Here is a 13590-nt window from a genome sequence, read left to right on the forward strand (position 1 = left end):
AACGTTTCGGCATCACTGTGCCTCCCTCCGCACCCTGTGCCTCCCTCCGCACCCTGTGCCTCCCTCCGCACCCTGTGCCTCCCTCCGCACCCTGAGGAAGGCACAGTGAGGCCGAAACGTTGGTAAATACCCAATAAATTGCTGGGAGTTTACAGATGGAGTGTGCGACTTTCTTTGGCATGAATACTAACATGAACACCAAACCTATTTTAAGCCACGTCACACAGTGGCTGTTGGAGTGTAGGTGTTGAGCTGTGCGTTTGAACCAAGCCAACGAAGTGGCCAATAGGAGGTGTGGCCGGGCCCATTTTAGACCGCGTCGCAGGAGGGTCATTAGAGAGTGGGTGTCGAGCGTCGCAGGAGGGTCATTAGAGAGTGGGTGTCGAGCGTCGCCGGAGGGTCATTAGAGAGTGGGTGTCGAGCGTCGCCGGAGGGTCATTAGAGAGTGGGTGTCGAGCGTCGCCGGAGGGTCATTAGAGAGTGGGTGTCGAGCGTCGCCGGAGGGTCATTAGAGAGTGGGTGTCGAGCGTCGCTGGAGGGTCATTAGAGAGTGGGTGTCGAGCGGTGTGCTGGTGATGTTGTCAAGAGTCTCCCGCTGAGACGAAAAATCTCCACGCCTCACCTGCTTTGTCCGAGGTGTGATAAGGGATTGTGGAGCGTGTGTCTGTGATACGCGCTTCTCTCATGCAGTCTAAGCATAATACACATCACAACATGTTCCATGCAAAAGTGAAAGCCATATTTGTGGAAATAAGTTCAGCAATGACATTATGTTCCTCTAGAACTGCTTACTCAACTCTTGACTCCTGCAGGTGACCGTGACTCCTGTCTGAGGCCTTGAAACACTTCTGACCCAGCAACACTTGTTCCTGACACACACTCTGCAGTCAAGCACTCTTTGTCCTACACAAGCGCTCACACACACGGCTCGCACACCACATTCTTGAGCCGCTTTAGGATTGCAAAAACAGCTAGTTCTTTTAACAAAAGATAACAAAAAAAATGTCACCTCTGGTAGCCTACAATTCACCCATGCCATGGTCAAACATCCATTTAACGCACTGTTGAACAAAGAAACAGAAAGGCGTTGCCAAGGCAACGCGGCAACTTCAGACAGCCCTTGCAAAACTTGTCAATACCGCATGTTCCACGATTGGTGCTTTCATTCATATGTCAATTGAATTCATATCTTTCAAAAATCAGTGACAAGGATGAAATCTTTAACATAAAGCTCCAAGTTTACAGATTCCTTTTGGAAATGTACTTAGAAAATGTTAGTTGTTTTGGGGCCTATGCTACGACAAACCCAGCACTAAAGCACAAAGCCCATTGTACCATACACTAGGACGGATGCACATGTTTGATATAGGCAGACACGTTCCGCTCATTCTCTCTCTCCCTCCATCTATTTTTTCCCATCTACTGCTACTGGAAAGTAACTCTTCCTACTCTCCATCCACCCACCCACACTTTCTCTCTCTCTGCTATCTCCTCCCACACACACACACACACACACACACTCTCTCTGGTATATCTTCCCCCTCTCCTTCCACACACACACAGTCTCCCTCTGATAACCTCTCTTCAAAGCCACTCTTGCCCTCCTGGTCTAAAATGGTGGTGGAGTCTCACTGGGTGTTCACTGTTCACCCCTGGAGGAGTGGAGGGTGACCCCAAAAACGCCCAATGGGAACGTGTGATCTCCCCCCCCCAGGGCGATGCCACATCCTGCGGGTTGGGACCACAGCCCATCTGGGCCTGTTTAGAGCCATGCAGGACACCAGAGCCATAAAAACTAAAGGCCCCGGAAAAAATACACACACACAGGGGCAACCTTCTCATCTTCTAAACCCAACCCTGTGCTCTCTGGTGGGCCTCTGATGTGGCTACAGGCCCTGGGTTTCATGGTTTCGAGGAGACGTCATGCTTTTTGTCGTTCCCATTTCTCAAAAGTCTAAAGGAGTGTGTGTGTGTGTGTGTGTGTATTTCCTTGTGTTAAAGTGCGTTACTGTACATGTCATTGTCCTATGTTTGGAGTGCGTTTATGCTGTATGATATTATTGCCCATGCCCTTGTGTTGTGGTTAGACGTGTATGCCTAGTGTTGTGTAGTCGTGCGCCCAGTGCTGCTTGTTTTTCTAACGTAGTGCATGTATGTTGTTGAGTGTTCGGAGGCTGGGTGACGAAGGGTATATTTGATATGGAGAGGAAGAAAAGAGGATGAGTGTGGTCTCAGCAGCCCTACCGAGGCCTTCATCCCATCCCTGCCCTCTCATTATGTCCTGGGGATACAGCGCTCTCCATCAGGGAGGGAAACACACATACGAAACACACACACACACACACACACACACACACCTTATTCTACACAGTGCAATAATTCTTAGGGACGGTACACAACTCGCCTCTCCCACATACGTAATGTGCTTTAGGCCAGTGGTTCTCAACCTTTTTTGGTTCCTGTACCCTCAAAATCACATTATAATCTGTCGTTCTGCCCCTGAACAACCCACTGTTCCACGGTAGGCAGTCATTGTAAATAAGAATTTATTCTTAACTTCTTATGGCTGGAGGGCAGTATTGAGTAGCTTGGATAAATAAGTTGCCCAAACTAAACGGCCTGCTCCTCAATCTCAGTTGCTAATATATGCATAGTATTAGTAGTATTGGATAGAAAACACAAAAGTTTCCAAAACTGTCAAAATATTGTCTGAGTATAACAGAACTGATATTGCAGGCGAAACCCTGAGGAAAATCAAATCCAGGAAGTGGCTCTATTTTGAAAACTCCATGTTCCATAGCCTGCCTATACGCCATTTAAAGGGATATCAACCAGATTCTTTTTCCTATTGCTTACTCAAGGTGTCAGTCTTTAGACATAGTTTCAGGCTTTTATTTTGAAAAATGAGCGAGAAAGATAACATTGCGTCATTGTATGGCCGGGTGCCAGCAGCGTTTTGTATGCGTAACAGAGTTTGGGCTGCCATTGCCTTTCCCTCTCCGACTGAAAAAGACAGTTGCGGTTGAGATCTTATCGATTATATATTTTAAAAACAACCTGAGGATTGATTATAAAAAAACGTTTGACATGTTTCTGTGGACATTACGGATACTATTTGGAATTTGTTTGCGTTGTCGTGAAAGCTTTTTCCTGTGGATTTCTGAACATAACACGCCAAACAAACGGAGGTATTTTGGATACAAAAATCATCTTTATGGACTAAAAGGAACATTTATTGTGTAACTGGGAGTCTCGTGAGTGAAAACATCCGAAGATCAAAAGTAAACGATTAATTTGATTCCTTTTCTGATTTACGTGACCAAGCTACTTGATGCCAGGTGTACATAATGTTTTGTCGAGCGATCATTAAACTTACAAACGCTTGGATTGCTTTCGCTGTAAAGCATATTTTCAAAATCTGACACAACAGGTGGATTAACAAAAGGCTACGCTTTGTTTTGCTATATAAATATTAAATATAAATATTTTTAGTAATATTATTTGAATGTGGCGCTATGCCATTCAGGGGTTGTTGATGACAATTATCCCGTTAACGGAATGGCAGCCATAAGAAGTTAACCTACTTGCCTAGTTAAATAAAGGTTACAATCCAACAAGAGAGTATAATATAGGATATTTGAGCAACTCGCGCTCTGTTTCAAGGCCTAGCTTCTGGTGCCAGATACAGGAGCTATTTAGCTCAATTTGCAGCCGCTTATTAAAAATGGCCCAACAATTATTCAAACATGATGTATTCATCATCGCTTGTTCTACACTTCACATATCTATATTTAGAGCACTCCAGCTCTCCACCTCCGTTGCTGACCCATTTTGATCCTCCTTTCAGACGGCAGATGAAAAGATGAAGTGACACTAACCGAGGAGGAAGGGAAAGGGAGGGCGAGTGGGAGACACTCTTTTTCTTTCACTTTCCTCCTCCCCCTCTCCGCCGTACGTATTCTTTATTTGTCCCCTCGCTCGAATCCAAATCGCTGTCTTTAAGACCGTACGTTCGCTCCTTTGGACTCGCTGTCTTTAAGACCGTACGTACGCTCCTTTGGACTCGCTGTCTTTAAGACCGTACGTACGCTCCTTTGGACTCACACCTCAGAAATAGTTCATTTCAGACTCTCAGGTATGCTTCACCCGGTGAGAGGATGATCAATGTGACATGTCCTGTTCCTTTCCTACACACTGATACATGCGTGCATTAGTATGTACGTAACAGGTCTCCACAGATCAACAGTTCTTTTCTGATGACCCCTTCGAGTTGAGAGATGCGTTTTCCACCCACATACCAATAGCTTCACCGCCAATGTGTACGCACACACACACACACACACACACACACACACCAGAAAAGGCCTCTTCCCACTGCCTCGCTTACATAAGGACACTCAGCATCTCTCACCAACGAACACCACAGAGAGAATGAGTCAACAGCAATGAGCAAAGTGCTCTTTCATCCCGATGCGGTTTTCACCTCTCGTTCAATGTTTTTTTTTTTTTTTTTTTAAGAGCCTCTCTTTCCAAGCAGTTGGATAAGAGGAATACGGGCCAATCAATACACTGCCTGCCCACTCTCTCCACTCCTCATATGAATTGCTAAACTGCTGGTACTAAGAGGGCAGTGTTGAATATGGGTACCTCAACTTTATTTACTTTAGAGAAACAATTACAACTTTGTGGCAACTTCGTCACAACGCTGTCACGTGGTAATGTCATCACGACCAACCTTCTTAACAACATGTAACGTTGTCACAAGTGGTCAGAACATCATGCGTTGGTAGGGAAGGTAGTAGGATACAGAATACCCAACAGTGACACTGATAAACAGAAAGGCGTCAAAGTTGATTAAAAATTGCCGTTTTTATGCCTCAGGTGGGAAGTTGCCATGGTCAGTTGCACAGGTTTGTTTGCACCTTAAAACAAAGCACACCTGTGTACCAGACTTATCTGTGACACCTGGTGTCCCCGCATTCCTTTCATGCTCACTGAGCTAGTTCTCTACGAATTAGCATGTTAGCGTGATGCTATGCTAGCCCCAGAGGGACGGTGTGCTCGGAGTGTTGACAACCCAGCCCTGTGGCACCGGGCCCACAGGTACGCCTCAAGAGAGTGTCAGAATCCCAACACTCCGGCTTACACATGCCGGAAAACATCAAAAAAGGCATGTGTCCAACTTGACTGACAACACACGCACAACATTTAGACTGTTTTCATGTCTAAACTGGGCGTAAACGTCTCTGGTTGTGTAAAAAAAAAGAAAACGGCCTTCGTGGAGAAAGAACTCGCTAATAAACTACGGACATCATAAAACATAATTTAGTGCTTAACGGGGAAGTTGACTCACCATCTCGTCCAGGGCGTAGCGGAGTAATCCATGTTCGTATAGGATGAAGAACCTCCTCTGCCATTTCTGTAGAGAGAGAGAGAGAGAGCGAGAGCGAGTTAGAGATGCTAGTTATAGTGACATCTGATAGGGCAACTTACGCTACATAATATGTATGCTATTATAGGACTTAAACTGTTGATTTGGGTAAAAGCAATGTAGCTCAAATGCTAAGCGCAACGCAGCTTCTGAAAGTGGTGGTATACAGGCACGGTTGGATTGTCAATGACCATAGAACACATACTGTATGTGTAGGGAGTTAGCCTATGAATCTATGAACCTATAGTGGCTACGTTATAAAGCAGGGATCACTGTGAAGAATCCCCAAGCCCAACAACACTGAAAAGTCCTCAGCATGCCTTGCGGTTTCATAGCTCTTTTTTTCGGGGACATGGCTGCAGATGATTTAGTGAGTCAGTGTGTCCTTGATCCCAAAGCCAGGACTGAGCCAACACTATTACCCCAACACGCAGACACGCACCACACACACGGGTAAAGTTTACCATTCGGTATCTACTGTGTTGGCTTGGCAACATTTGAAAATGACAGACTGTTGTACTACATACTGGACATGTGTGTCACTTAAATACAGAGAGAGAGACCGAGAGAGAGAGAGAGAATGCCTCCAACTCTGTAACAGAGGGGAGACTGACTTAAGCAAACCACCTAGATATGATCGCTGAGCGATCACTGTTCACCAGGATACATTCCTGGCGCTAAAAGGAACCTCCGCTAGAATCTGATGAAAACATGCCACAGCCAAAACAGAAACATCCAGCATACACTATGTACTGTAGCTAAACCCTCCAACACCAAAGTCTCCTCCAAGTGTAAATTATACAACCAGGTTAGTCCATGTTTGTTTGAGGAGAAGATTGGATCATCACAAGAGAAAAAAAAACCAAAATCATCCCTTAAACCCAATCTGTTCCATCTCATTCCCTCGTTTTCCCCTTGAAGGCACGAGTGGAGTTCCAGGTATTAGAACGTATGCAAAGAAACCTGAGGGTGAAACCAACGCTCAGTGACTCTCTTTTAGTGAATATGATAAATGGTAGGCTGTGTTTTCCACACTTTTATACCCTCTACACGAGCCCTCTACCACCAACCCCTCCTTTCTTAATGCCCAGTTTTGTCCGGGTGTTTTAGTTTCTGGCCTTGGTTTTCTGCCGAGATCCATCAATAAAAGACGGGGAAGTGCTTAGTGATCTACGGGCGCCGGGGACCCCCGAATAGGGCTGCCGATAGGCGTCCTCAGCGAAGCCAGACCTACAGGAACATCATACTAATTCAGAGGCCATTAAAACTGTAATATAAGGCTCAGAGGGGGACCACTGAATGCAGTGTTTGGCTTTCGCCGGACATAACGGGACCCATGTCGCCCCAAAAGTTCGACTCAAGCCCTCCCCCCTCCCCCCCCAAAAAACACCTGGAAGATTGTGAAGCCTCTTGGAAGAATGTTCTATGAACAGACTAGTCAAAAGTGGAACTTTTTGGACAACGGGACTGGTGAAAACCAAACACCGCATTCCACAGTAAGAACTGCACGGTGGCGGTAGTGTGATGGTTTGGTGATGCTTTGCTGCCTCAGGACCTGGATGACATGTCATCATTGAAGGAACCATGAATTCTGCTCTGTATCAGAGAATGTCAGGCACATCCATCCGTGAGCAGAAGCGCATGGAAACAAGACAGCGATCCAAAAGAAAATCACAAACAACGCTACATCAGAATGGCTCAAAAACAACATTTAAAAGTTCTGGAATGGCCTAGTCAAAGTGCTGACCTAAACCCGATTGAGATGTTGTGGCAGGTCCTGAAACGATCAGTTCATAGTCGAAAACCCACAAATGTCACTGAGTTAAACCAGTTCTGCATGGATGAGCGGGCCAAAATTCCTCCACGGGGATGCGAGACTGATCAACAACTACAGGAAGTGTTTGGATGCAGTCATTGCGGTTAAAAAGGTGGCACAACCAGTTATTGAGTGTGTGGTGGCAATTACTTTTTCCACACAGGTACATAACTTTGTTTATTAAATACATTTTTTTTTAAGTTGCAATATTATGTTTTGGTTGAAGAGCTGACAACATTGTGTCCATAATATGCAAAAATAGAGAAAACGGAACTGTAATAGCAATCCCCCCCCAATACGGGATCGACCATACCTACAGTTGAGTCCTCTGCCAACTTCAAATCTAACAGGGATCCATACATCCATCGTCAACCTTTCATATGGGCCAACCATTTCAACCTCCAATTCAGCATGTGTGTTTATTTACCCTCCTGAAAAAAAATTGCCTGTGAATGATATCACGAGGTGGGAACTGTTGACAGGGCTGAGGCCGATGGCTCCAGAGATGCTCCCCCTCCATATGGAAGCCATCAGGGGCTGTGAGAACCGGGACTTTTCCCACTCCCCCTCAATCTTCCTCTTTTAGGACGCTCCAAAATCATATCGGAGCGAACACGGAAAGTCAGTCTTACAAACTACCCCAGGGCACCGGCAGCAGAGAGACGGAGTCAATATTATGCTCATTAGCCCCTGAGAAAGAGCTGGTCGGGGGGGGGTAGGGGGGTCTTTTTTTAGAAGGCGCACCATGCCACCCACAGGGAGCCGCCCACTCACTGTGTTCTTACTCGCACAGCCAAGTCAAAAGGGTTGCAAATTGTGACTAAACGGTCACACTCTGGCTCCAAACCTCAGTCGAGCGTAGCCTTAAAGGGTAACTTGATCAGAGCTCATACAAGACTCGCAGGCGAGTCAAAACATCCTGATTCAAGACTATTGCAGTTATTTTCCCATCTGCTAAGCTAACAATTGTTAACTTTCTGCAAACCGCAACTCCAGTTGTATTCATTTCTGTTTGTTTGTGGCAGAACAGAGACAAGACTACAGAGACCGACGTCGCAAGAATAGCTTGCTGGGAACTCAGAACTTTAGAGGTGACATAAAAATCAATTGCTGTAGGCCTGTGCTTTGAAAAAGTTGTGACCTTTCTTCTTCTGCATAACCGTACCAACTAATTGAGTGAATCTAGAAGGACTTCTACAATACATTTTGACATCTCAAGTGAATGCACTTGACGACAAGTTTACAACTGGGTTAGAATATATTTGTCAAAACCAACCAGAGGTTAACTAACTTACCCGAGATCTGTGCAAGGGATTGCCAAAATTGGTTCCTTCTGGAGCCAGGAGCAACCATCCTCCATATATAGGTTTTGCCTGATGGGGAAGAAAAAAATTAGATGGATTAAAGAAAGCGTTAACAAAATAATTGGCGAAATAATGATTTAATAAGACTCACCAAGCAGATGCTCTTATCTAGGGACTCTTGCGTAGCCTCCAGTAAGAGTAATGTCAGCATAACATTGAAATAGCCTTGCGTTATAGCCGTTTATTACCAATGCACACTACATGACCAAGAGTATGTGGACACCTGCTCATCAAACATCTCATTCCAAAATCATAGGCATTAATATGGAGTTGGTGCCCTCTTTGCTGCCATTACAGGCTCCACTCTTCTGAGAAGGCTTTCCACTAGATGTTGGAACATTGCTGCGGGGACTTGCTTCCATTCAGCCGCAAGAGCATTAGTGAGGTCGGGCACTGATGTTGGTCCTTTAGGCCTTGCTCATAGTCAGCGTTCCAAATCATCCCAAAAGTGTTCGCTTGGTTTGAGGTCAGGGCTCTGTGCAGGCCAGTCAAGATCTCCCACACCGATCAACAAAACATTTCTGTATGGACCTCGCTTTGTGCACAGGGTCATTGTTATTCCCCAAACATTTGCCAAAAAATTGGAAGCACAAAATTATCTAGAATGTCATTGTATGCTGTAGTGTTTTTCCATTCACTGGAACTAAGGGGCCTAGCACGAACCATGAAAAAACAGACCATTATTCCTCCTCCACCAAACTTTACAGTTGGCACTATTGTGGCAGATAGTGTTCCCCTGGCATCCGTTAAACCCAGATTCGTTCATCGGACTGCCAGACGGTGAAGTGTGATTCATCACTCCAGAGAACGCGTTTCCACTGCTCCAGAGTCCAAAGGCGGCGAGCTTTACACCACTCTAATCAATGCTCGGCCATGGAAGCCCATTTCATGAAGCTCCCGATGAACAGTTCTTGTGCTGACGTTGCTACCAGAGGCAGTTTGGAACTCGGTGGGGAGTGCTGCAACCCGAGGGCAGACTATTTTTAAGTGCTACGCGCTTCAGCACTCAGCGGTCCCGTTACCACTTCGCGGCTGAGCCATGTTGCTCCTAGATATTTTCACTTCACAATAACACCACTTACAGTTGACCGGGGCAGCTCTGGCAGAGAAGACATTTTAAGAAAACTGACTTGTTGGAAAGGTGGCATCCCATGACGGTGCCACGTTGAAAGTCACTGAGCTCTTCAAGTAAGGCCATTCTACTGACAATGTTTGTCTATGGAGATTACATGGCCAGATGCTCGATTTTATACGCCTGTCAGCAACGCATGTGGCTAAACTAGCCGAACACACTAATTTGAAGGGGTGTCCACATACTTTTGTGTATACACACACACACACACACTACATTAGGGCTGGCATAATTACTGTATAACCGATGGTTGTGGATGAACACCACCATAAAATAATAACCGTAAAATATATACATTTAATTTTTTTGTGGAACAAAACAGCTGACTGAAGACGGGACGGCCGGGCATTCGTGCATTTGAGTCCGTTTCTACTGCAACATGGACTCTATGTCACGAAACTGCTGCTCCTTGCTGAAACAAGCAAGACGTTGTAGCAAATGAGAGTCTTCGGTTGCTTAGCCAACACCCCCATTCCCTGCAGCAGCACATGAAGTAAGGAGCAGAGGAGGGGAGAAAATGTGTATCTAAAAAATGAAAAGGTTTTTTTTTTGCTATTCAAAAGGTTATTATGTTGACCGGAATCGCTTGGCTGACCAATAACCATCATCCAAAATTCCATGACCATCACAGCCAATGAGATATATATGATATCTATCTATATCTATCACACACACACTAAATGACTGACAGGGGGTTTTGAAGCACCCTCCATCTTGGCACTGCCTCACCTTTGTAAAAAATAAAAAAAAATAAAAAAATTGTACAAAAGTTCTACACATTTTGTAATGACCCGTGCCGTCATAATAGGATACAAGTGAGAATGACTAACAAAATCAAATGTGGGCCCCCTGGAGGTCAGGGGCCTGGTTGGTATTCGGCCATGATTACGAGCCCTGGATGATTACTCAAGTATGTCCCAGAATAATCTGACGACACACTGGCTGTCTGTTTCAATAGATTGTGTACAAGTTGCACGCTTTGGCTGGCTGTTTGGACCAGCTGTGTGAGCGGTGTTCAGGCTGCACACACTAACTGGCTGCATTCCAAAGCACCAGTACTGCCTTTTTTCTTCTTTTTTTAAAGGGGGAAATAGCCTCCAACACGTGATTTTCCCTGTGATCCCCCTAAGTGGGCGGGCAAGAAAGTGAGGAGCGAAGCAGAGAAGGAAGGGAGAAGCAGTGTGACAAAAATCTGTTCTCTTCAACACAAAAAAAAGACTCAGGACTCTCATTCACTGTGTTAAATTAAAACATGCAGTTAACTCGTACACAGGCAGCAGTTAGTGAAATCAGATTTTGGCTATGTAGGCAACAACACTACTAAAGCCTGTTGAGCTCCAACTTGATCTGAAGGGATTGGATTGGTCTCGCTGTGTATATAGCCATTGCTGGAGTTTTGTTGAGCATGTTTAAAAGGGATTTATGCTTACCTACTCCCATTAAACCTAAACAATCAAATTGGCTTATGGAAAGTGCTCAGTTATAACTCCATAAATCCATCATGTCGCTATGGAAAAGTTTAAAAAGGGGACACTGTTGAGTGTGACAATGAGAGAGCTAAATGTCCCACATTAATATACTCTGATCAAGATCAAAAGTCCCCCCCCCCCGCTAAATGTTATTTCTAATCCAATGTAAAGCTCCTTTATCTTTGATTACAATGTTGGATGTTTCTCTGCTTGGCGCGATGAAAGGCAAGATAATGTCAAAACAGCGATAGCTACAGGTAACTGCCAACTTAAAGGAAACAGCAACATAAACTCTCTTAACATGGGGTTGGACCACCATGAGTCAGAACAGCTTCAATGCTGACGACACAGCAGTGGTAGGCCTGATCACTGACAAGACAGCCTATAGGGAGGTGGTCAGAGACCTGGCAGTGTGGTGCCAGGACAACAACCTCTCCCTCAATGTGAGCAAGACAAAGGAGTTGATCGTGAACTACAGGAAAAGGAGGGCCGAACAGGCCCCCATTAACATCAACGTGGCTGTAGTGGTGCAGTTCGAGAGTTAAGTTCCTTGGTGTCAACATCACCAACAAACTATCATGGTCCAAGCACACCAAGACAGTCGTGAAGAGGGAAAAACACCTTTTCCCCCTCAGGAGAAATGTTTTGGCATTGGTCCCCAGATCCTCAAAATGTTTTACAGCTTGCATATCGAGAGCATCCTGAACGGTTGCATCACCGCCTGGTATGGCAACTTCTCGGCATCCGACCATAAGGTGCTACAGAGGGTAGTGTGTACAGCCTAAAACATCACCGAGGCCAAGTTTCCTGCCATCTACGACCTTTATGCTAGGCAGTGTCAGAGGAAGGCCCAAAAAAAATTGCCAAAGACTCCAGTCATTCAAGTCATAGACTGTTCTCTCTGCTACCTCACAGCAAGTGCTACCGGAGCGCCAAGTCTCAGTCCAAATGGCTCCTTAACAGCTTCTACCCCCAAACTATAAAAGACAGCTGAACAAATAACCAAATGGTCACCCGTACTTTCTACATTATCACAAAAAAGGGGTACAAATAATAGTGTGTCAAGAAGCAGTGCAACGTGGCAGGGTTGTGTTCCGGAGGACGCATGGCTCTCGACCTTCGCCTCTTCCGAGTCCATACAGGAGTTGCAGCGATGGGACAAAACTAACTACCAATTGGATATCACGAAAAAGCGGTTAAAAAAAATGAATGAAGTCACGTGATCAATGGCTTTGTCCATTTATATACACAGTCATCAGTGTGGAAGTGCCAGCTTTCAATATACTTCGCACCCCTCACTTACTCAAGTGTTTCCATTATTTTGGCAGTTACCTGTATAGTACAGGTCAAGCATACAAAAAGGAACTTATGAGTCTCTTTACACTAACAACATCTGAGTTCAGATAGCCACTTAAGTGTGTGGTCTATATCCTTAAAATATTGATAAGTCACCATCTTAGGGCTGAGTAGGGAATCCATTGTGGCATTTCTGGGATAATGGCTGTTCATTCCGATTAAGCCGATATCTGACTATATTACAGATGGAAGAAGACAATGTAGAAATGTTACAGAATGTTACCCCCTGCCCCTAGAAAATGAGAAGAGGTAAAAAAAAACAAGAGAAAAAGAGAGCAGCGCTTTAGAGAGAGAAAAAGAGCAATCTCTCTTCACATGACCAGACCGGGGGCCTATGCTGAATTCCCCTGAGAAGGGACGAGCAAGACGGATTTAGGTCAGCTTTTACCATTCAATGGTTAAACGCAGTCATTTGTGTGGTGCGTTCATCTCACAACCCCCCCATCATAATGACTATGTAATACCGCACTGAGAGAATGTGGGCTAGATGGGATGAGTGTGTGTGGGGTGGGGGGGTGGGGGGGGTCAAATACTAAAGGAATGACCAAAGCTCTCTGAGATTTACGGAGCAAAACTCTCGTATAAAATGTGTGCTGGGCCTTTGGTGTTGATGATAATGAGACTCCTGGCTAACGAGACTAGAGTTTGCAAGTTAGTAGCACAATGAGGTCTTTTGATAGCCTTTTTGGTCAGGAATTCCACTAGGTAAGAGTCTGGTACAGAGCTATTTTCATCCGTGCAAGGACGACAGTCAGTTGTGAATATCATGGAATAGATGTAATGTTGTGTCTTGCTAAAGGTGTCAGTCTCTAGTGTCAATGTCGTGGAATAGATGTGGCGCTGTGTACAGTTGAAGATGTATGTCCAGTCAAGAGACAAACTACTCCTAAAGTCAAGCAGACACAGACAGAGTGAATGAGTGTGTGTGCGTGTGTCCGTGGATGCAACGTGTGTGAGTCAATCACATATTTAGTCATAATGACGTGTTTCAGTGTTGAGTCAGGACCACCTGCTTCTAAGAG

General features: G+C 45.2%; 1 protein-coding gene across 4 annotated transcripts in view; it reads right to left on the minus strand.

Moving 5' to 3' along the window:
* si:ch73-103b11.2 (centrosome-associated protein CEP250) overlaps nucleotides 1-13590 on the minus strand; it is a 106095-nt gene that overhangs the window by 88508 nt on the left and 3997 nt on the right. For all 4 annotated transcript variants that reach the window (XM_064923798.1, XM_064923800.1, XM_064923801.1 and 1 more), the window contains exons 2-3: nucleotides 8543-8620; nucleotides 5354-5419 (exon numbers count right to left, since the gene is read on the minus strand). In XM_064923798.1, coding sequence (XP_064779870.1) covers nucleotides 5354-5419; nucleotides 8543-8620 — 144 coding nt within the window. The remainder of the gene's footprint in view (nucleotides 1-5353; nucleotides 5420-8542; nucleotides 8621-13590) is intronic.

Source organism: Oncorhynchus masou, chromosome 18 (genome assembly GCF_036934945.1).
Source record: "Oncorhynchus masou masou isolate Uvic2021 chromosome 18, UVic_Omas_1.1, whole genome shotgun sequence".
Taxonomy (NCBI): domain Eukaryota; kingdom Metazoa; phylum Chordata; class Actinopteri; order Salmoniformes; family Salmonidae; genus Oncorhynchus; species Oncorhynchus masou.